The following is a 22,426-nucleotide window of genomic DNA, read 5'->3' on the forward strand; positions in this document are numbered from 1 at the left end:
TTGTGAGGGGTTACTTGTGCGTAAATTGCCTTCAGTTTAGTTAGTTTGCTTGCCCAACCATGCTTAGGGTCAGAGCTCGCCCTCCGTGACCTGTTAGTCACTTGCAGAATCCGAGAGTGGGCGTCTCTTGAACCTCTTCCAGCATAAAAGCTGTTTGACCCCGAGTCTCCTCCTATGTTCCCTGCGCGGAACGCATCTGCGCAAGTAAGGGGAAGGCAGGGGTGTCCCAGCGCTCTCTCCAATAGTTTCGGGTGAAGGGTCTTGGATCCCTGTCACCAATTCCTCCATCTCCCTCTCTTCTCTATGAGTGTTACGCTGAAATCCTTCCCCCCTGCTAGTCCCCTCTCCGGCATCCCTCGGGAGCCCTGCCTCCGTTTCTTGCTCTGATGGCAGTTCCCTGACAGTATGTAACCTGAAGTGTATGTAACCCGAGGTACCACTGTATGCCCAAATGTGAGTCCCGGTTGCAAGTATTTATGCAGTGACTCCAGCTTCCTTGGGGTTCTTCCCCAGGTAATGCAGTAATCTACTGAAGGTGCCGGATAGTTAACAAGTGTGTCTTACCATAACGTAAAAGGTGGCGCTGTGGTCTAAACCACTGAGCCTCTTGGGATTGCCGGTCAGGAGGTCGGCAGTTCGAATCCCCGCGACAGGGCAAGCTCCCGTTGCTCTGTCCCAGCTCCTGCCAACTTAGCAGTTCGAAAACAAACCAGTGCAAGTAGATAAATAGCTACCACTGTGGCGGGAAGGTTAACAGCGTTTCCCTGCACTCTGGTTTCCGCCACGGTGTCCCGTTGCGCCAGAAGTGGTTTAGTCCTGCTGGCCACATGACCTGGAAAGCTGTCTGCGGACAAACGCTGGCTCCCTCAGCCTGAAAGCGAGATGGGTGCCACAACCCCATAGTTGCCTTTGACTGGACTTAACTGTCCAGGGGTCCTTTACTTTTTGCCTTTTACTTTACCATACCCATCAACATCCGAGTGATCCAAATTGGGATGCTCAGATTTTTTTGGTCCCATGAGAGCCAGTAGACTCACCAGAGTGCCAGAACAAAAAAACATTCTGGGATCCAGTCAGAAGCCAGGGGTGGCTCCTGTAATTCCAGAACATCCCACTTAAATTGGGACAGTTGAGCAGTATGTCTTAACACCTTCTTCCTCACCTTTCTCTAGGTTGAGGTCCTCTTCAGCCACTCAGATACACACACACACACACACACACACACACACACACATACAGTGATACCTCGGGTTAAGTACTTAATTCATTCCGGAGGTCCGTACTTAACCTGAAACTGTTCTTAACCTGAGGTACCACTTTAGCTAATGGGGCCTCCTGCTGCTGCCGCACTGCCGGAGCACAATTTCTGTTCTCATCCTGAAGCAAAGTTCTTAAGCTGAAGCACTATTTCTGGGTTAGCGGAGTCTGTAACCTGAAGCGTATGTAACCCGAGGTACCACTATACACACACACACACACACACACACACACACATACACACACACAATATAGTACAAAGACCAGAAGAAACACTATGGACAGAACAAGAAGAATAAAGACAGAGTTTGAATGCTTCACCTATAGGATTATAAATCATTTAGTGTGTTAATGCGAATGGAAATCGTTAAAATTGTAGCTGTGGTATAAGGGTTTGTTTTTCTGACTGGTGTATAATTGGAATAAGATTATGGAACGCAGAAATTATGTAAATAATCAAACTCTAGCATGCGGGTGGCCGCATAAATTGTATAATTTGGCATTTGAAAGATTGGCATTATTAATTGTATTATAATTTGGTATGGACATAATGAGGGGCAGTATTTCAATATGAGTAGGAAAATGAGAGTACACCTAAACGTTTATTTGTTTTTAGAAAAAAAGCACTGGATTGTTGTAATTGAAAATTAATAAAAATTATTATCGGGGGGAAAGGAACTCAGATATGTAAGTCTCTCCATCAATTCATTTAATCCTCTTTTAAAGCCAGCTAAGTTGGCGGCCGTCGCTGCCTGCTGTGGCAAGGAGTTCCATAGTTTAACTAAGTGCTGTGTGAAGAAGTACCGTATTTTTCGCTCCATAAGACGCACTCTTCCTAATAAGTAAGGGGAAATGTCTCTGCATCTTATGGAGCGAATGTGTGGTCCCTGGAGCCGAATTGCCCAGGGGCGAAAAGCAGATCATTTTTTTTTTTTGAAAGAGGGAAGTGGGTGTTGAAACAAAGCCGCTGATCAGCAAGCAATCGGGAGCGAGATAAGGGAGGCTAGCAATAAAGGAGGCTGCCTGGGAGGTAAAGACAGCAAACTTGCAAGGAGAGGAGACAGGAAGACTAAATCAATGAGGAGAGAAATTAGAAGAAAAGGAGGAGCAAAAAACTCTTCCAGCTAAGGAAAAGACACTAAGGCAAACAAGAGGGAAGGGAGTGTTGAAAGGAAGCAGCTGACCAGTAAGCAGTTGGGAGGGAGATAAGGGAGGCTAGCGATAAAGGAGGCTGCCTGGGAGGGGAGAGGTAAAAGCCCATGGATCCTCAGGATTTTTACATTGGGTCACCCCAAATACACCATCAGATCACATAGCATGTCCATGGCTACAGCCGGCACCAAAAAAAGCACACATCACTGTTTCGTGGGGCCGCAATGGCGCAAAAACCTGGTTACAAAGCACGGATCCATATGGATTCTCAGGATTTTTGCATTGGGCTACCCCAAACTCACCTTCAAATCACCACAGCATGAACCACAAAAATCATACATCCAGTGTTTCATTCAGAATATTTTTTTTTTCTTGTTTTCCTCCTCTAAAACCAGGTGTGTCTTCTGGTCAGGTGCGCGTTATGGAGCGAAAAATACGGTACTTTCTTCTATTTACATACATTTCAGGCCAAACACAGCTGTGGCTTGTTGGGTCTCCGAACTGGGGTGAAAAGCCCCCTCTGTTGACTCCTTCCATCTTTGCCAGCTGCTGGCGGCACAAGAGCAGGCAATGCCAGTTTTTCAGCTGGCGTCCCTAGCCCTGCCATCATCACCAACTTTTCTCTTTTTGCATGTGGCTAAAAATAGTTGGAGCCACTTGCTTTCTAACCGCTGCCTGACCTGTGGTAATATAGCAGGGGGAAGCTTTTCCTACTGAATCGATAGCTGGAAAAGCTTTGACTTCCTCAACTCTTGCCTGCCGCAGAGATCTTTCAAAGGCACAGGAAGCGGCGACTGCTGGTTGGAAAGCTGGGGTCACGAGATCAAATCCATCAGTTTTGGTTGAATTTTAACTAAACAGTTCTAATTGGATTTTGAATAAATGTGCAATTATTCGTGACTGCTTCAAATGTCATTGTGATATTATCTTCCTTAGCGGTCGTGCACACCGCTTTCTGAATAATGCTTTTTATAGGGGAGGGGGCACTGGGGGCGAGTTTTGGAAAAAGTTTGGGAACTAGTGATCCATCCCAGAATGAACTTAATTCATGTTCAGTTCACCCGATGATTACGAGAACTATTTTCAGGTGTAGTTCAGAGATTTGTTTTGAATGAATACAGTGAGCTTTGTTCTGCTGCTGAACTGGTTCTCATTCCAAGTACGGTCCTAATTTTATTTTAGCCCCAAATCCAGTGCTCATAAGGCAGCGGAATACAGTGGTACCTCAGTTCTCAAACGTCTCTGTTGACAAATGTTTTGGAGCCCAAACACTGAAAACCTGGAAGTACAGTGGTGCCTCGCAAGACGAAATTAATCCGTTCCGCGAGTCTCTTCATCTTGCGGTTTTTTCGTCTTGCGAAGCACGGCTATTAACGGCTTAGCGGCTTTAAGAAAAAGGAAACAAACTTGCAAGAACTCGCAATACGTTTCGTCTTGCCAAGCAAGCCCATAGGGAAATTCGTCTTGCGGAACGACTCAAAAAACGGAAAACTCTTTCGTCTTGCGCGTTTTTCGTCTTGCGAGGCATTCGTCTTGCGAGGTACCACTGTAAATGCTTCCATTTTTTAATGTGCCTCCTTCCGCTGCATGTTTTTCAATTTTCTCAATTGAATTGAGGCTTCCATATTGAGTTTCTGGTTTCCAAACATTTTGGAACTCGAACGGTCTTCCGGAACGGATTACGTTCGAGAACCGAGGTACCACTGTAGCAGAATACCGTACTTTTCTGTGTATAAGACAAGGTTTTCTTCTGTTTAAAATTTTTGTTAAAAATTGGGGGTCGTCTTATACATGGATAGTACATAGAGGGGATGTGTGATTGGTTGCTGCTGCGAGATTTGTCAGCGGCTATTGGGCGTGTTATTGCTGGCTGCATCAAGGGCTGGTGTTGATTGGCGGTCGCTGCAGCAATTGGGTGAGCGATTGGCGGCTTCTGCCAATGCATGTGAGTGGCAGTGTGGGTCAGGCGAATGAGCGATTTTTGGCAATCCCCCCTAAAAAAGCTCAATCCAAAACCCTAAAATGTATTTTATATAATTGGCTTTTTATTTCTATTCTTTGTATATCGTATTGTTGTATCATTGCTATGGCCGATGGCTGAAGCAAATAAGGAATCATTCATTCATTCAATCAATCTTTCCCGCAAACTCTGGGCAATCTCTCCCCATTTCTTAATTTGGAGTCCTCAAAAGGCAATACATTTATTTGGACCAACAAAAATGTCTCAAAATATTGAGCAAGCTTTTGAGTTGGAGTAGCTCAGTGACAGAGTAAGTGCTTCACATGGAAAAGCTTCCAGATTTAATCCGTGGTATCTCCAGGTAGGCAGGCCTCATCTGAAATATACATTTAAAATTATATCGCAAAACACTGAATCCTGGGAGTTGCAATTAGTTAATACTGGTGCTGAGAGGAGAACCCTATTCCCCACACAAGTCAAAATTCCCAGAGTTCCCTGAGAAGAGAAATTGATGGTTAAACCACTATGGAAACTAGCTCTGAGTGGAAAAGAGGGTTTGATTGAAACTTCCTGTATATTTGCTTTGGCTCTGCCGACCTGAGTGTGTCCTTTGACTTTGCGGTTTTCTTATTGACTTTGGGCATTTACAATACAAAAATCCTTGATACAAATTCAAATAATTTGTCTTATACACGGGGGCGTGTTATACAGTGGTACCTATGGATGCGAACGGGATCCGTTCTGGAGCACTGTTCGCATCCTGAAGCGAACGCAACCCGTGTCCGTGCGTGCGCGGTTCGCGATTTGCCGCTTCCGTGCATGGCGTCATTTTGAGCATCTGCGCATGCGTGAGCGGTGAAACCCAGAAGGAACGCACTCCATTACCTCCGGGTCGCCGTGGCGCAACCCAAAAATATTCATCCCGAAGCATATTTAACCCGAGGTACAACGGTACATACTTATGTACATATTTAACCCGAGGTATGATTGTACATAGGGGACGTGGGTGGCTCTGTGGGTTAAACCACAGAGCCTAAGACTTTCCGATCAGAACGTCAGCGGTTCGAATCCCCGTGACAGGGTGAGCTCCCTTTGCTTGGTCCCTACTCCTGCCAACCTAGCAGTTCGAAAGCACGTCAAAGTGCAAGTAGATAAATACGTACCACTCCAGCGGGAAGGTATACGGCGTTTCCGTGAGCTGCTCTGGTTCGCCAGAAGTGGCTTAGTCATGCTGGCCACATGACCCAGAAGCTGTACGCCGGCTCCCTTGGCCAGTAAAGCGAGATGAGTGCCGCAATCCCAGAGTCGGCCACGACTGGACCTAATGGTCAGGGGTCCCTTTACCTTTACCTTTATGACTGTACATGGAAAAATACAGTATACCCTCCTCTGCCTGATTTCCGTGCATGTCCAAACCCTGTGTTTCTTTTGATCCTAGTTGTAGCTGTCGCCGCTGAAGATGTCCAATAATGGCCTAGAAGCAGGAGACAAGCCCCCGGCTCCTCCAATGAGGAACACCAGCACGATGATAGGCAGCGGGAGCAAAGAGGCGGGACCCTTGAACCACGGCTCCAAACCTTTGCCTCCTAATCCGGAAGAGAAGAAGAAGAGGGACCGCTTTTACCGCTCCATCTTACCGGGAGACAAAAGTACGCTGGCCTCGTTTTTTGCCTTTTGCTCACTCGCTCATTAATTTCATTTGAGATTTGCTCCACGTAAAATGGCTGCTCTTCCAAGAGGAGGTTTTTAAGCAGAGGTTGGGTGACTGCGATTCCCTGCGTTGCCGGGTGTTGGGCTAGAGACCTGTGGGTTCCCCTCCAACCCCACAGTTCTAGGATTCTGTGTTTCTAGAGTCTCGGAATTGGGTCGCAGAATTGCAGAATTGGAAGGGACCCCAGGGATCATCTAGTCCAGGCATGTCCAACAGGTAGATAGCGATCTACTGGTGATTGCCGGGTGTTCCTGGTACATCCTGGTTGGTCTCTGGCCCCGCAGCGATCTTCTTACAAAAAAGCAACCCCCCCAACTTTGGCTTACTAAAAAAAGCTCAACATCTTTGGCTTATTAAAAAAAGCTCCACAACTTAAATATCTGAAGGAGCGTCTCCACCCCCATCGTTCAGCCTGGACTGAGGTCCAGCGCCGAGGGCCTTCTGGCGGTTCCCTTACTGCGAGAAGCCAAGTTACAGGGAACCAGACAGAGGGCCTTCTCGGTGGTGGCACCCGCCCTGTGGAACGCTCTCCCAGCAGATGTCAAAGAGAAGAGCAACTACCAGACTTTTAGAAGACATCTGAAGGCAGCCCTCTTTAGGGAAGCTTTTAATGTTTGATGCATTACTGTATTTTAATATTTTGTTGGAAGCCGCCCAGAGTGGCTGGGGAAGCCCAGCCAGATGAGCGGGATATAAATTATTATCATCATCATCACTGCCAGTCTTTTAACGACAATGGGTAGATCAATGCCAGCTTTTTTATACTGTGAATAGATCACAGTCTATTGGGAGTTGGCTATCCCTGATCTAGTCCAAGCAATGCAATTGCTTGGTTTCACTGACAGGGGCCCTTCGGATCGTTTGACAGAGCCATGTCTCAAGGCACCTCTGTTGCCCCTTTGCATCCTGGTTTCACACCCTTCTTTTTCTGGCAGGGCTCTTTCTGTGACAGGCCAAAGTTCAACAGGTGAAGCTCCAACACCGCTGCATCTCTATGCTGGGAAATGCCTAACCTGTTGAATGTCTGCCAGCCACATTGCCGTTTAAAAAGCAAACTCTTATAATGAAACATTTTTATAATGTTTCAATATGCAACTGTAGCTGCCAGGATTCTGTTAGCACAAAATTGGAAAACCCCAAATACCCCGACCGTTAAAGATTGGCAAATAAAATTAATTGAGTATATGGATCTGGCAAAAATGACGCAGAACATTAGACAGCAAAAAGGTACAAGGTTTATCGACAATTGGTCTAAATTCGTAACATATATGGAAACAAACTCTAGAGATATAAAAATCACAATAGGTTTAATATAACCGTTGCGATGTGTTTACGTTAAAAAATGAAAAACTGCAGAACGGATTTAATATTCACATAACCCAAAACCGAGATGGAGGGAAGTCAAACGTTATTTATTGTTAATTAATGTTTGTTTTTTGGTTGGTTTAGCTGTTTTGTTTTGGTTGATGGTTTCTTTTTCTTTTTTTGGTATGTGTTGGCTATTTTTCTTTTTCTTTGCTGTTGTTTGGTTATAGAAAATGAATAAAAAGAAGTTTAAAAAATTTAAATAAAATAAAAAGCAAACTCTTCTAACGGCAGGAGACGTGGCTTTGGCGAGTCAGATCAGGAAAACATCTCATTGCTGTTTCTTCAGTCTGAAGAAGTCAAACAAACCCTTTGCATATTTTTAGCAGCGAGTCAAGATTGTTTACTCTTGGGTTTAAGTTGTAATATTGAGGTAGAATTCTAATTGAGGCTAGAATCCTCAAGACACGTCCTTGGGTGCAATTTTTTTTTTTAAGTGAGAGAATCTGTGGCTCGAGTAAATATGTTTTGGATCTGACATATTTACTCAGATGTAAGCAGCGACTTTGAGAAAGGCCAGAAAGGGAGACCCGGACATCAATAAAGTCTTTCCGAAAGAATTGCTTCCGTTGAGGCACCCCCAAAGTGATTTTTGATATATGTATAAAACAGTTAAATATATAACACCTTGCTTATTGGAAAACAATTTTTTAAATATATATATATATATTAAGAAACTACACGGACACAAAATTTTTGATATATGTATAAAACAGTTAAATATATAACATCTTGCTTATTGGAAAACAATTTTTTAAAAATAGATATACCTTGGAAGTCAAACAGCTTAGTTCCTGAACATTTTGGCTCCCGAACATTGCAAACCTGGAAGTGGCTATTCTGGTTTGCCAACTATTTTGGGAAGCCGAACGTTCGACGGGGCTTCCGTGGCTTCTGATTGGCTGCAGAAGCTTCCTGCAGCCAATCAGAAGCTGCGCTTTGGTTTCCAAACGTTTTGGAAGTCGAACGGACGTCCGGAATGGATTCTGTTCACCTTCCAAGATGCGACTCTAATTCCAAGTTAGATGCCAACGGGGATAAGGGTTTTAGAAGGCTTGTTGAAAGAGGAATGCCTTTAACAGGGGCTGAAAAGTTGATAGAGAAGGCATCCCCTCTGATACTAATAGGAGAGAGATCCTATTGGTAGAAGAGCCATCATATCAGAAGGCCCAATTCTGACATCATGAGGATCAGACCTTCCTGATAGAATGGTAGCTGTGGGGTGCACTTCTGCAAAACACAGCAATCGGTTGGATATGTGGGAATGTTTTGCCCCTCCCCAAGCTATGAAGGGCTTCATACATTGAAACCATACCTTGTACAGTATTTCCTTACTATTTCTTTATTAAATTAATATGCTGCCCTTTATCCGAAGATCGTGGTGCGGTTCACAGTATAAAAATGCAGAAATACATAAAAGCAAAATAATACCCCCCTCCCCACACATTTAAAAGGCAATTATTTAACTATCCCAAGCCTTGGAGAAGAGAAATGTTTTTGCCTGGCACCCAAAGTTATATAATGATGGCGCCTGTGTTGCTACCCTCCGGACCTTTCCTGGGGGAGGCACACAAAGAAGGGCCACAGATGATGGTCGTAGGGGCCGGGTTGGTTCATATGGAGTGAGGCGGTCCTTGAGGTATTGAGGTCCTGAAGAAGAAGAAGAAGAGTTTGGATTTGATATCCCGCCTTTCACTCCCTTTAAGGAGTCTCAAAGCGGCTAACATTCTCCTTTCCCTTCCTCCCCCACAACAAACACTCTGTGAGGTGAGTGGGGCTGAGAGACTTCAAAGAAGTGTGACTGGCCCAAGGTCACCCAGCAGATGAAGGTGGAGGAGCAGAGACGCAAACCCGGTTCCCCAGATTACGAGTCCATCGCTCTTAACCACTACACCACACTGGCTCTCTCCTGAGCCGTTTAAGGCTTTATAGGTCGAAACCAGCACTTTGAATCGAGTCCGGAAACCAATTGGCTGCCCGTTTAGTCGAGCCAGGATTGGTGCTCAAACCGTCTTGTCCCAGTGAGCGGCCTGGCCGGCGAATTCTGCACCAGACTGTCTTCAGGGGCCGCCCCAAGTATACTGCATTGCAGTAGTCTAACCAAGAGGTTGAGGGACGCGGGTGGCGCTGTGGGTTAAACCACAGAGCCTAGGACTTGCCGATCAGAAGGTCAGCAGTTCGAATCCCCGCGACGGGTTGAGTTCCCGTTGCTCGGTCCCAGCTCCTGCCAACCTAGCAGTTTGAAAGCACGTTAAAGTTCAAGTAGATAAATAGGTACCGCTCCGACAGGAAGGTAAACAGCGTTTCCGTGCACAGCTCTAGTTCACCAGAAGCGGCTTAGTCATGCTGGCCACATGACCCAGAAGCTGTACGCCGGCTCCCTCAGCCAGTAAAGCGAGATGAGCACCGCAACCCCAGAGTCGGCCACAACTGGACCTAATGGTCAGGGGTCCCTTTACCTTTACTTTAACCAAGAAGTTGCCAGCGCATAGACAGTAGTAGTTAGTGTTATATACTGAAGTTCTCACCCTGGGCCAGCAGGGGGATACTGTAGATAGTTATGCAAATAAGGGATCGAAAGTGACGTTCAGTGATTGGATAGTTTTAGAAAATTGTTACAGTTACGTTGTCCTGGAGCTCTATATAAGCAGGCTGGCTGAACCCTTCGGTTCTGTTCTGTTCTGGCCTGTGAATAAACAAGAGCTGTTTGAAGAATCGCTGTGTCGTCTGATATGTTCACCCACAACTTAACAGTCAGGCTATCCCTGTCTAAATAGCGGCACGGCTGTGGCCACCTGAGCCCCAAACGATAACTGATTGTCCAGAAGTACCCCTAAACTACGTACCCCCTCCTCCAGAGGGAGTGTAATCTAGCCCAGCTTGGCCCCCTACCCACAAATATTGAAGGGGACAAAGTACCTTCTGTCCCCTATAGTTGGCATCCCAGCATGCCATGATCTTCGGCACAACAACCTAGAGGAAGCCACTGGTTTTTGGCTAACCTTCTACCAGTTTGGGGAAAGATTAACCCATTAGAGAAGGGAGAGGCCCGCTTTTAAGAATCCTGGTTGTAAAAGTTTTAAAGTTCTGGCCTTGCTTTTAAAGGCCCCGTCGAAAATTCCCACAAACGCTATCAAAAGGGATTAGATTGCAAATCCGGGTTCAGCGGGCCTTAAAATTGCTAATCCCCATAAGCTCCTGCCTCACGCTGCTCTGTACAGTGTTTTAACATTGCGGGGGGGGGGGGGGAGATAGAGAAAAAAAGGGAAAAAAGATTATAGCGTTAATATTTTAATGCGTTCAGACTCAGACCGCCAAAGCTCTTTGGATTTTGGTCGGCGAAAACCATCTGTTGCTCGTATACTCTTGTAATCCGCCCCCATCCCATAACAACGTATGGGCCAGTGGTATTTAACCAGGTTTGAAGGTAATTAATGTAGTTCTCCGTAGCTGCAGTCGTGTGTTTTGCTTTTAAACTGCTTATGCAAGGACACAGAAAGAGTTAATGGCATTATCAGAGGACCTTCCATGCTGGGCTAATTTAGGGGGGCTCTCTAAAGTGGGCAGCCCAATGCCCCTAGTTAGCATTTTAATGGCTTTAGGATAGCGTTAAAATACCATGTGAAAATTAAGAGCTAACTCCGAAAGGTTCTTTAAAAAATTGTGTTCTAATATTCATTTTTTTACTGAAGGAATTATCATTTAAAGAAATAAAGTGGTATGAAGAAAAAAGGGGGGAATGGGGGGGGGGAGAGAAAACAAAGATGTGTAAAAGAAAGGGGGTGGGAATCTTCAAAAATGCAATGAAATATACTCCCATAATACATTCTTACTTAAATTGATATAGTGTTATTATCCTAATGCATATATAAACATTAATAGCCTACGACATTCCAAATGTTATCATATTTATCCAAACAAAGTATATCTGTAAGCAGAACGTTCATAAGTTGCAAGTGTTGTCTGGGGAAAACCAGCCAGATGGGTGGGGTATAAATAAAAAAATATTATTATTATTAATTATTATTATTATTATTATTATTGATTCAAGGCTTCCATATTCTTCCAATTCATCAATATCACTCTTAATAATAATAAAATAATAAAAATAAAAATAAAAATAAATTTTATTTATACCCTGCCCTCCTCAGCTAAGACCGGGCTCAGGGCGGCTAACACCAGGTAAAAACAATTGATTAAAATACAACTTAAAATCAAGATTAAGTACAACATTAAAATGCAGCCTCATTTTAGTAGACACTCAAATCAAAAACTTTTTGGGGAGGGAAACGTCAAATCTTCACCAAGACCAACTATCCAGATTGGTCCTACGTGGGCCAGAAAAAAACCAGGGAAGTCCACATCACAGAAGGAGAAAGGAAAAGGGCACGTAGAATTTTTGGTGTCCTGTTGTTAAATTTCCATACTGCAGGTATGTAGTTCGAAAGAATATTATCTGCTGAGAGATTTAACTGTTTCTGCACAGTCAGAGTTATACAGTTCAGCACTTCCTCCTAAAACTTGTTAAGTATATATAACTCTAAAATATTATTGTGACTTTCCTTCCTCTCCCCTAGCTGCCTCCATGCTTAACAGCTGCATGTCAGACACAGCCCACAAGAGCAACCTTTCCTTGGGTTTCTAGCTGAGGAAGAGCCATACCACTTGAATTTCTGCCTGCCCACAAAACTTGGGGGATTAAAAAAAAAATCAGTCACAGCCCTACACTCTTGTTTAGGAGGCCGTAGTAGCTATTAGCTCACTAAGGCCCCATCTGCACTATGCGTTCAAAGGACTTCATTCGCACTTTCTACAGTCACGGTTTCTCCCCGAAGCATCCTGGGAACTGTAGTTTGCTAAGTGCAAGTGCTCTTGAGGTTTAGCAGGTCTGTGTGGGTAAAGTCAAATAACCTGCTCCCAACCTGCTTAGGGCAGGAATAGGGAACCTGCTGCCCTGCAGATGTTGCAGGACCCAACTTCCATCATCTCCAGCCAGGCTGGCAAATGCCCAGGGATTATGGGAGTTGTAGTTCAGCAGCCTGCAGGTGATCGTCAACATGAGCTCTCTGGTCTGTGCTGAGAAAGACCTGGGAGTGGGGGCTTATTCTATCTTGTGCGCCAATCCCCTTATCAATATGGCAGTTTCTTTCCTCATGGCTCAGAGCTTTCCAAACCAGGGTGGATTTGATTTAAATCACTAGTCAGTAAGACTTGATTTGAAGCAAGTATAAACTGTCTTGTCTGTCTACAGTGGTGCCTCACAGGACGAAAAGAATCCGTTCCGCGAGTCTCTTCGTCTTGCAGTTTTTTCGTCTTGCGAAGCAAGCCCATTAGCGGCTTAGCGGATTAGCGCTATTAGCGGCTTAGCGGGCTTAGCGGATCAGCTGATAAGCGGCTTAGTGGATCAGCTGTAAAGTGGCTTAGCGGCTTAGCGGATCAGCTGTTAAGCAGCTTAGCGGCTTGGGAAAAAGGGGGGGGGAGGAAAAAAACCCCGCAGGAACTCGCAAGACATTTTCGTCTTGCGAAGCAAGCCCATAGGAAATTCGTTTTGTGAAGCACCTCCAAAACGGAAAACCCTTTCATCTAGTGGGTTTTCTGTCTTGCGAGGCATTCGTCTTGCGGGGCACCACTGTATATAAATCGACAGTAACAGTGCTGGCTAACGTAGTCTCTTCCCTTTTGGGGATGGTTTTTTTCTTCCCCTTCAAACAGCCAACAAGAAGAAGGAGAAAGAGCGCCCTGAGATCTCCCTGCCTTCCGATTTTGAGCACACGATTCACGTTGGGTTTGATGCTGTCACAGGCGAATTCACAGTAAGGAGAATGGGGGACAGTTGGGGTGAGGGGTGGCAGCGAGAGATATGAATGGAAATGGTGGACGGTTCTTACCTGTTGTGCTGGTGGATATAAATTGCAGGCCATCGGTGATCTATTTAGTAACTGATGGTTGGGGTATTTATTTTCTCTCTACCCAGCGATTCATTCATGGGTCTCACCGTGGTGTCTTGCCCTCGCTCTTTTATCCTCACAACAACCCTGCCTTTTAGGGCTGGGTGATACCTGGTTTTCAGCACTGCAATATTATCATCAGCGATATACTGATAACATCACGATGTCCTAAATAAGAATGGAGCTTTGTAGAGGCGTTGGCTGATTTTTGCATAGCACGCACACAGAGCGTGATTCGCGATACAGTGGTACCTCGGGTTAAGTACTTAATTCGTTCCGGAGGTCCGTACTTAACCTGAAACTGTTCTTAACCTGAAGCACCACTTTAGCTAATGGGGCCTCCTGCTGTGCCGCCGAAGCACGATTTCTGTTCTCATCCTGAAGCAAAGTTCTTCACCTGAAGCCCTATTTCTGGGTTAGCGGAGTCTGTAACCTGAAGCGTATGTAACCTGAAGTGTATGTAACCCGAGGTATCACTGTATATTGCCAGGTCAAAAATTGCATGTTCAGACCCAGAAACCTCCCCCCCCTAAATAATTTCACATTTGACTCTCAAATTTTGGTTTTGGTTTTTGGCAGAATTTAGGCCACAACTTTATTGATTACAGAAAGTGACTGGTTGCATAGGCTCTGGTTCGACTAGCTCCCTGCATCATTGCAGGTAGCGCTGACCCAGGGTTCCAGCATAGGTCAGCCTAGGGTGAACACCTGGATAAGCGGAAAGCCGGGAACAGGCTATCTCCGCCACCCAAATGCCCCCCTGGCCTCAGGCACGGGCACAACCCCCTCTCAGGGGTTGACCAAACCACCGAGTCCCTGGATTCCTTTAATGGAATCCCCTTCACATAGGGATGGCGAGAGCATTCTCCCATCCCTATCACCTGAACCAGAGCCTATCCGCAACCTTACAAGTTGTGACGATTTGGTACATGGCAGGCGAAACCCAAATGGCAACAGCCCATCAGCCAAGTGGGGAAAATTCCTGCCGTGCCCCTGTCCCAACGACAGATGACGCACGACAGCATAGCAAGGTCAAGCGCAAAGCCCTAAAAGTAGGGAGAGGTGGGCGGGTGTTCCGAATGCATGCGCCGAAAGAGGAAGCTCTGGGTCACATGCATGGGCATAAATAGGTCCCTCGAACCGTCTGGACTGCGTCCCATTGGCCAGATTGCACCCAGCTACGAGGGACCTGGGACATGGGTGGCGCTGTGGGTTAAACCACAGAGCATAGGGCTTGCCGATCAGAAGGTCGGCAGTTCGAATCCCCGCAACGGGGTGCGCTCCCGTTGCTTGGTCCCTGCTCCTGCCAACCTAGCAGTTCGAAAGCATGTCAAAGTTCAAGTAGATAAATAGGTACCACTCCGGCGGGAAGGTAAACAGCGTTTCCGTGCGCTGCTCTGGTTCACCAGAAGCGGCTTAGTCATGCTGGCCACATGACCTGAAGCTGTACGCTCGGCCAATAAAGCGAGATGAGCGCTGCAACCCGAGAGTCGGCCATGACTGGACCTAATGGTCAGAGGTCCCTTTTACGAGGGACCTACCAATCGAGTGTTGTGGCTGACTAATCGTACCCAGCCACAACACAGGGTGTAGGTTATCCAGGTCTCACCGCAATATGTGCCCTCTTTAAGGGAGGACCCAATTTATGGAACCGACATCACAATATGGACTTCCAAAGTGGTTTTGGATGATCTATTGATATATCTCCCAGCCCTACTCTGCGGTAGGATGGGCTGTGAGAGAAGGTACCTGAGCTACGCTCACCCATGGCTGAGCGGGGAGCGCCCTATCCAGAGGGCACCAGCATAAAGGCTGCTCTTTATGTGTGAGTTGCACGCGTGGGAATGCTGCAGCCGTTGCTGTAGTCCTGAATGGGGTAACTGTGTCCTTGAAGGACCAGGTGCGCAGCCTGGGAGTCATTTTGGACTCACAACTGTCCATGGAGGAACTGGTTAATTCTGTGTCCAGGCTAGTTGTTTACCAGCTCCATCTGGTACACAGGGTGAGACCCTACCTGCCCGTGGACTGTCTCGCCACAGTGGTGCATGCTCTGGTTATCTCTTGCTTGGACTACTACAATGCGCTCTACGTGGGGCTACCTTTGAAGGTGACCCGGAAACTGCAATTAATCCAGAATGCGGCAGCTAGACTGGTGACTGGGAGTGGCCGCCGGGACCACATAACACCGGTTCTGAGAGATCTGCATTAGCTCCCAGTACGTTTCCGAGCACAATTCAAAGTGTTGATGTTGACCTTTAAAGCCCTAAACGGCCTCGGTCCTGTATACCTGGAGGAGCGTCTCCTCCCCCATCGTTCAGCCCGGACACTGAGGTGAAGGTCTGAGGGCCTTCTGGCGGTTACCTCGCTGCGAGAAGCCAAGTTACAGGGAACCAGGCAGAGGGCCTTCTCAGTAGTGGCGCCCGCCCTGTGGAGCACCCTCCCTTCAGATGTGAAGGAAATAAGCAGCTATCCTATCTTTAAAAGACATCTGAAGGCAGCCCTGTTCAGGGAAGTTTTTAATATTTAACGCTGTATTGTTTTTAACACTTGATTGGGAGCCGCCCAGAGTGGCTGGGGAAACTCAGCCAGGTGGGCGGGGTATAAATAAATTATTATTATTATTATTATTATTATTATTATTATTATTATTATTATTTACATTCTGCTTTGCGTGCAGAAGGTCTAAGGCTAAATTCCTGGCATTCCCAGCCAGGGCCGGGATTTCTCCCCGTTGGAAATCCTGGAGAGCTGCTGCCATTCAGTGCAGACAGTACTGGGCTAGATGGTCTGACTCTGTGCAAGGCATCTTTCCGTGTTGCTACAAAACTGTCCTCATGGCTGCGCTGCTTGCCGTCTTCCCAGGGGATGCCTGAGCAATGGGCCCGCTTGCTGCAAACCTCCAACATCACCAAATCGGAGCAGAAGAAGAACCCTCAGGCCGTGCTCGACGTCCTAGAGTTCTACAATTCCAAAAAGACCTCCAATAGCCAGAAGTATATGAGCTTCACAGGTAGGTCATGATGAATGGATGGATGACAAACCCTTCTGTTATGTACTGAGTTGAATAGGATCCAGAATGCAGCAGTCTGATTGGTCCTAGAACAATGCAGTAGTCTGATTGGTCCTAAAACAATAGGATTCAGAATGCAGCAGTCTGATTGGTCCTAGAACAATAGGGTCCAGAATGCAGCAGTCTGATTGGTCCTAGAACAATGCAGTAGTATGATTGGTCCTAGAACAATGCAGTAGTCTGATTGGTCCTAGAACAATAGGATTCAGAATGCAGCAGTCTGATTGGTCCTAGAACAATAGGGTCCAGAATGCAGCAGTCTGATTGGTCCTAGAACAATGCAGTAGTATGATTGGTCCTAGAACAATAGGATTCAGAATGCAGCAGTCTGATTGGTCCTAGAACAATGCAGTTGTATGATTGGTCCTAGAACAATAGGATTCAGAATGCAGCAGTCTGATTGGTCCAAGAACAATGCAGTAGTATGATTGGTCCGCAGGAGCCACCCAATCCAGCTCCAGGTGGAAGTGAATCCACAACCTGATTGGCCTACAGGAGAATCCCGGAATTAACCAATCACGTGCAGCCCATTGTGTAAATAGTGTATATAAAGCAGATATTGTGGGGGAACTTCCATTCCTCCTCAGCAATATGAGCTGAATAAAGAGCATGAAATCCACTCTCAACTCCGAGTATATTTCACCTTCCTTGCACAGGTAGTTGGGTGCGCTTAGTCAGCTTTTACTTGGCTTGCCTGTGGGGTATTTGTTGTTTTTGTGAGACGCCAAGAGAATTTGCACATATCCTGGCTACAAACCGACCGGCTGGATGTTCTGGTGGTTCCTGCAGCCAATCAGAAGCCATGCTTTGGTTTTTGAACGTTTTAAGTGATTAAAAATGAGATGGTAGGTGCTCTCTTCTTGGTGGTTGAAGCAGGTCTGTTTTTGCCCTTCCTCAGTGTGACGTTTAGGGACACTGGTGGCACTGTGGGTTAAACCACAGAGCCTAGGACTTGCCGATCAGAAGGTTGGCGGTTCGAATCCCCATGATGGAGTGAGCTCCCGTTGTTCAGTCCCAGCTCCTGCCCACCTAGCAGTTCAAAAGCATGTCCAAGTACAAGTAGATAAATAGTTACCACTGTGGCAGGAAGGTAAACGGCATTTCCAGGCACTATTCTGGTTCACCAGAAGCGGCTTAGTCATGCTGGCCACATGACCCGGAAGCTGTATGCCGGCTCCCTCGGCCAGTAAAGCGAGATGAGCACCGCAACCCCAGAGTCAGCCACGACTGAACCTAATGGTCAGGGGTCCCTTTACCTTTTACTTTAATGTGATGTTTAAGCCTCTCATACTGAGAAGTCTTTGACGGGGGACTAAAAGTGTGTAACCCTTATTAATTTAAAGGAATTTTACCCCACTCTGCAGCCAGAGCAGTTTGCAGTGGTCAGTTCTAAGATGCTCTCTGCCTTCGGCCTAAAATTGGAAAAGAAACAGCACAAAAGGAAAAGGGATTGGGAGGGAGGAGGAAGAAAGCAAACTCCAGCACTAGTTCTTGGTTACAAAGTTCTTATGGAGGAAAGGTTGTTCTGAAACGAATGGCTCTGCAGATTTAGTCTCTTTGCCTTTTCTGTTGGTGATTTTAGAGAATTGGTCTTCAGTGGTTTGATCTGATTTCACGTGTAGGGGATCTGAAAGGTGTTCTGTTTTTCTTTCCCCTTCCAGATAAATCTGTAGAAGACTATAACTCCTCCAACACACTGGTAAGTCTAAGTTCAGTCTCGTAGCTATATCGAAGGCTTCAGTTGCAGGCGGAGTCAGCGCTAAAACCAGGAGGCTGATATGTCCCTAACTCAGGGGTGGGGAATCAGGGGTCTGCAAAACCACCTTGCTCAGCAGTTCCTAAGCACCTGACAATCCGCTGGTTATTGGGCGCTGCCAAGCCCTATCTTCATCACTTGGAATGCAGAACCTGTGTGACGCATTCAATATTGAGGGACTCCAGTTTGCATGTGCCCCAGGTAGCATGGCAACATCTGGGGAGTCACAGGTTACCCATTACCCCCATCACTACACCAAATTTTCTTCTTCTCCTTTGGCGATTTCTCGTAGCCGAGTAAGATTGTCTTCCATGAACACGGTCTTAACAGTGGGTCCATAAGTGACTGTGGAGGCCAATTCTGGATCCACACGCCCTTCCACAGTGGGGACATAGGTTTCCGGGCAGGAGTTGATCATGGTGAGGGTTTGCCAAGCATGCCTTCCTCTTAGCTTGTTTCTCCCTTTCATCCTGAGTTTGAATGCCTTCAAAGTCCACGACACCTTTGGTAAAGGCTGCTCTCCAATTGGAACATTTGCAAGTCAGTGTTTCCCAGTTATCGGTGTTTATACTTCATTTTTTTATAGATTTGCCTTTAAACCTCTTTTGTTGACCACCAGCATCACACTTTCCTTTTTTAAAAAATATTTTTTTTTATTAAATTTTCTTTTACAAATTAGTCAACATAACCATATTCACAAATTTCCAATTTTTGAACTTCCACCAGCTCCTCCATCAATCATCCATATTTTCTAGTTATTACGCAATTTCAATATATTATATTGCCAGTTAATAATATCCTTTCGTCTCTCTTTCTCTTTACAATACACCTTTAACGTCACAAAGCCTCTTTAAAACCGACTAGCGTTGTCTGTTCATCACATATGTTTTCCAGATAATTCGTAAACTTTCCCCAGTCCTCGATGAACTTGTGATCCTTTTGATATCTAATTTTCCCTGTCATTTTATCCAATTCTGCATAATCCATAAGTTTCATTCTCCACTCATCCAGAGTCGGTAGTTCCTCTTGTTTCCATTTTTGGGCCATTAATATTCAGCATTACGCTTTCCATTTTTAAGTTCGGAATAGAGCAGTTGCTTAGGAAGATGAAAATCAGGCATCTGAACAACATGACCAGTTCAACGAAGTTGATGTTGAAGAATCATTGCTTCAACATGGGTGATCTTTGCTTCTTCTAGTACACTGGCATTAGTTCGCCTGTCTTCCCAAGTGATATATAGAATTTTTGGGAGACGCCGTTGATGGAATCTTTCAATTTTCTCCCGGTTGAAGTGAGGAGTGTTTGAGGACCGGGACATTTGCAGGGAAACCAAAATGCTTGTTTCCAAAGCTATTGTGCTACCAACCTCCCTGTATGCTTGTGAAACATGGACCACTTATAAACACCATCTCCAAATACTTGATGGCTGTCAGCGGAATGTGTGAGAAGACTTTATGTCCTGTTCTGAAGGGAAGGGGGTGATAGGCATGTGGCGTTTTGGATTATCTGTTGCCCTGCTTCCCAGTTTGTGTGTGATTAGGCCCCTCCGATGTCACTGGCATAAAGAGAGCATTGTGATAGGTGGTGTTGCATCAGGGATGGGGGCCTGTGGCACTCGAGTTGTGGCTCCCATCATCTCTGGGGCTGGTGGCCTTTGGGGCCTGAGAACAGCTGGAGAGAATTAGGCTCCCCATCCCTGCATCACATCTTCGTTTTCCAGCCTCCACCTCTTCCATCCTACCATGGCAGATGTGCAAGTAAATGGGTAATCTCCTTTCAGATACCTTTTCTGTGCTACCCCAGTGGTGGCCATAGTATACCCACCTTCGATTTCGGCCAGTTTGCTCACTTACACTCACTGGAGGCAGTTGGAGGATGGATGACGGCTAACAGATTGAGGTTGAATCCTGACAAGACAGAAGTACTGTTTTTGGGGCACAGGGGGTGGGCAGGTGTGGAGGACTCCTTGGTCCTGAATGGGGTAACTGTGTGCCTGAAGGACCAGGTGCGCAGCCTGGGAGTCATTTTGGACTCACAGCTGTCCATGAAGGCGGTCAGTTCTGTGTCCAGGGCAGCTGTCTACCAGCTCCATCTGGTACGCAGGATGAGACCCCACCTGCCCGTAGACTGTCTCGCCAGAGTGGTGCATGCTCTAGTTATCTCCTGCTTGGACTACTGCAATGCGCTCTACGTGGGGCTACCTTTGAAGCTGACCCGGAAACTGCAATTAGTCCAGAATGCGGTAGCTAGACTGGGGACTGGGGGCGGCCACCGAGACCATATAACACCGGTCTTGAAAGACCTACACTGGCTCCCAGTACGTTTCCGAGCACAATTCAAAGTGTTGGACAGCAGCTCAAGAAGTTTGCTTCCCCTTTTAAAAAGTTCAGGTGAGGTCTAAGGGCAGAGGGGACGTGAAATGAATCTGAAGTCAGGGAGAACCGGCAGGGCCGGTAAAAACTGTTTTGCAAATTGGGAAGTTGATCTAGTTTTGCTACTGTGGTTGTTGTTCTGTTCTTACTGGAATAAAGGAAAAAAACACACACACACTTCTTTCTCGAGTTGAAATCGAAAACAAGCGCAGGAAAAATAGTAGGCATGATGTAATTGCATTAAAACCATCTTTTCCAAAGAACGAATAAAATTAGACATCTGTATTTAACACCTACACATTCATCTGGCTTTCTCACTTTGGAGAGATCGTGCTCATCTTTCTTCTGCTGAAGATATTGTTGTGGACTCTCCTTCCTCAGAGATTTTTAAGCAGAGGTTGGATGGCCATCTGTCACGAGTGATTTAGTTGCGATTCCCACACTGCAGGAGGTTGGAATAGATCATGGGTAGACAAACTAAGGCCCCGGGGGCCAGATCTGGCCCAATCTGGCCCAATCGCCTTCTAAATCCGGCCTGCGGATGGTCCGGGAATCAGCGTGTTTTTACATGAGTAGAATGTGTCCTTTTATTTAAAACGCATCTCTGGGTTATTTGTGCGGCATAGGAATTCTTTCATCCCCCCCAAAAAAATATAGTCCGGCCCCCCAGAAGGTCTGAGGGACGGTGGACTGGCCCCCTGCTGAAAAAGTTGGCTGACCCCTGGACTAGATGAACCTCAGGGTCCCTTCCGACGCTACAATTCCATGATTCTAGGATATCCTGCAAGGCAGCAGAGATATAGGATCAAAAGCCCTCCTTAAAAATGTGGATTTATCAGGGACTGAGGGAAGTTTTAACTTCTCCCTGTCTTCTCCAAGTGTTCCAGAAATGAGTGATTGCCCACCAGTTTTCTCCAGAAGCAGGGAGGAGCAAGAATTTGCCCAGACACTTTGTGCCACCTTCCAAACTCTTTTCAAGACTTCAGTGGAGGTGCCCTCTTTCCACCTGGCCCATCTAAAAGAATAAGCGTTTTATTGTCTTTTAGTCGTTTAGTTGTGCCTGACTCTTCGTGACCCCATGGACCTGAGCACGCCAGGCACTCCTGTCTTCCACTGCCTCCCGCAGTTTTGTCAAACTCATGCTGGTAGCTTCAAGAACACTGTCCAACCATCTCATCCTCTGTTGTCCCCTTCTCCTTGTGCCCTCCATCTTTCCCAACATCAGTGTCTTTTCCAAGGAGTCTTCTCTTCTCCTGAGGTGGCCAAAGTATTGGAGCCTCAGCTTCAGGATCTGTCCTTCCAGTGAGCACTCAGGGCTGATTTCCTTCAGAATGGATCGGTTTGATCTTCTTGCCATCCATGGGACTCTCCAGAGTCTCCTCCAACACCAGAATTCAAAGGCATCAATTCTTTGGCAATGGAAGTGGTCCAGCTCTCACTTCTATACATCACTACTGGGATGCGTTTTATTTGTCAGGTAGAAAAGGCATGTGGCATTCTTATTACCCAGCAGGTGAGACAGCAGCGCTTCCCGAACAAAAGAAGTCCAGGGAGAGCGAGCGAGAAAGTGCCCAGCGAGAGTTTTGATAACCGGAACAATCAAAGCAGTTGGCGTGGGCCGTCGGCCAAACTGTCCTTTGTTAGCATGGCAAGAGCATGTTGCTGTGCCAACGAACTGCCTTTGATGTTGTCTGGTGGTTTTTCTAAAGAGCGAGTCTGCGGGAAATGGCTTCGCTCTCAAGCGCGGCGGTGGCAAACGGTCTCTTCCCTCGCCTCGCCCCCGGCGCTTCCGTTTTAAAAATAAATGGCTGTTTATAAATTATAATAACCACCT

The 22,426-nt window shown here is 46.3% G+C and overlaps 1 protein-coding gene across 2 annotated transcripts in view; it reads left to right on the top strand.

Moving 5' to 3' along the window:
• Positions 1-22,426, top strand: part of PAK1 (p21 (RAC1) activated kinase 1) — a 107,926-nt gene that overhangs the window by 62,480 nt on the left and 23,020 nt on the right. For both annotated transcript variants that reach the window (XM_081909896.1, XM_081909895.1), the window contains 4 exons: positions 5,808-6,018; positions 13,158-13,258; positions 16,256-16,403; positions 18,125-18,162. In XM_081909896.1, coding sequence (XP_081766022.1) covers positions 5,829-6,018; positions 13,158-13,258; positions 16,256-16,403; positions 18,125-18,162 — 477 coding nt within the window. In that variant the 5' untranslated portion in view covers positions 5,808-5,828. The remainder of the gene's footprint in view (positions 1-5,807; positions 6,019-13,157; positions 13,259-16,255; positions 16,404-18,124; positions 18,163-22,426) is intronic.

The sequence above is a fragment of the Podarcis melisellensis genome (assembly GCF_964234715.1).
Source record: "Podarcis melisellensis genome assembly, chromosome: 4".
Classification (NCBI taxonomy): Eukaryota; Metazoa; Chordata; class Lepidosauria; order Squamata; family Lacertidae; genus Podarcis; species Podarcis melisellensis.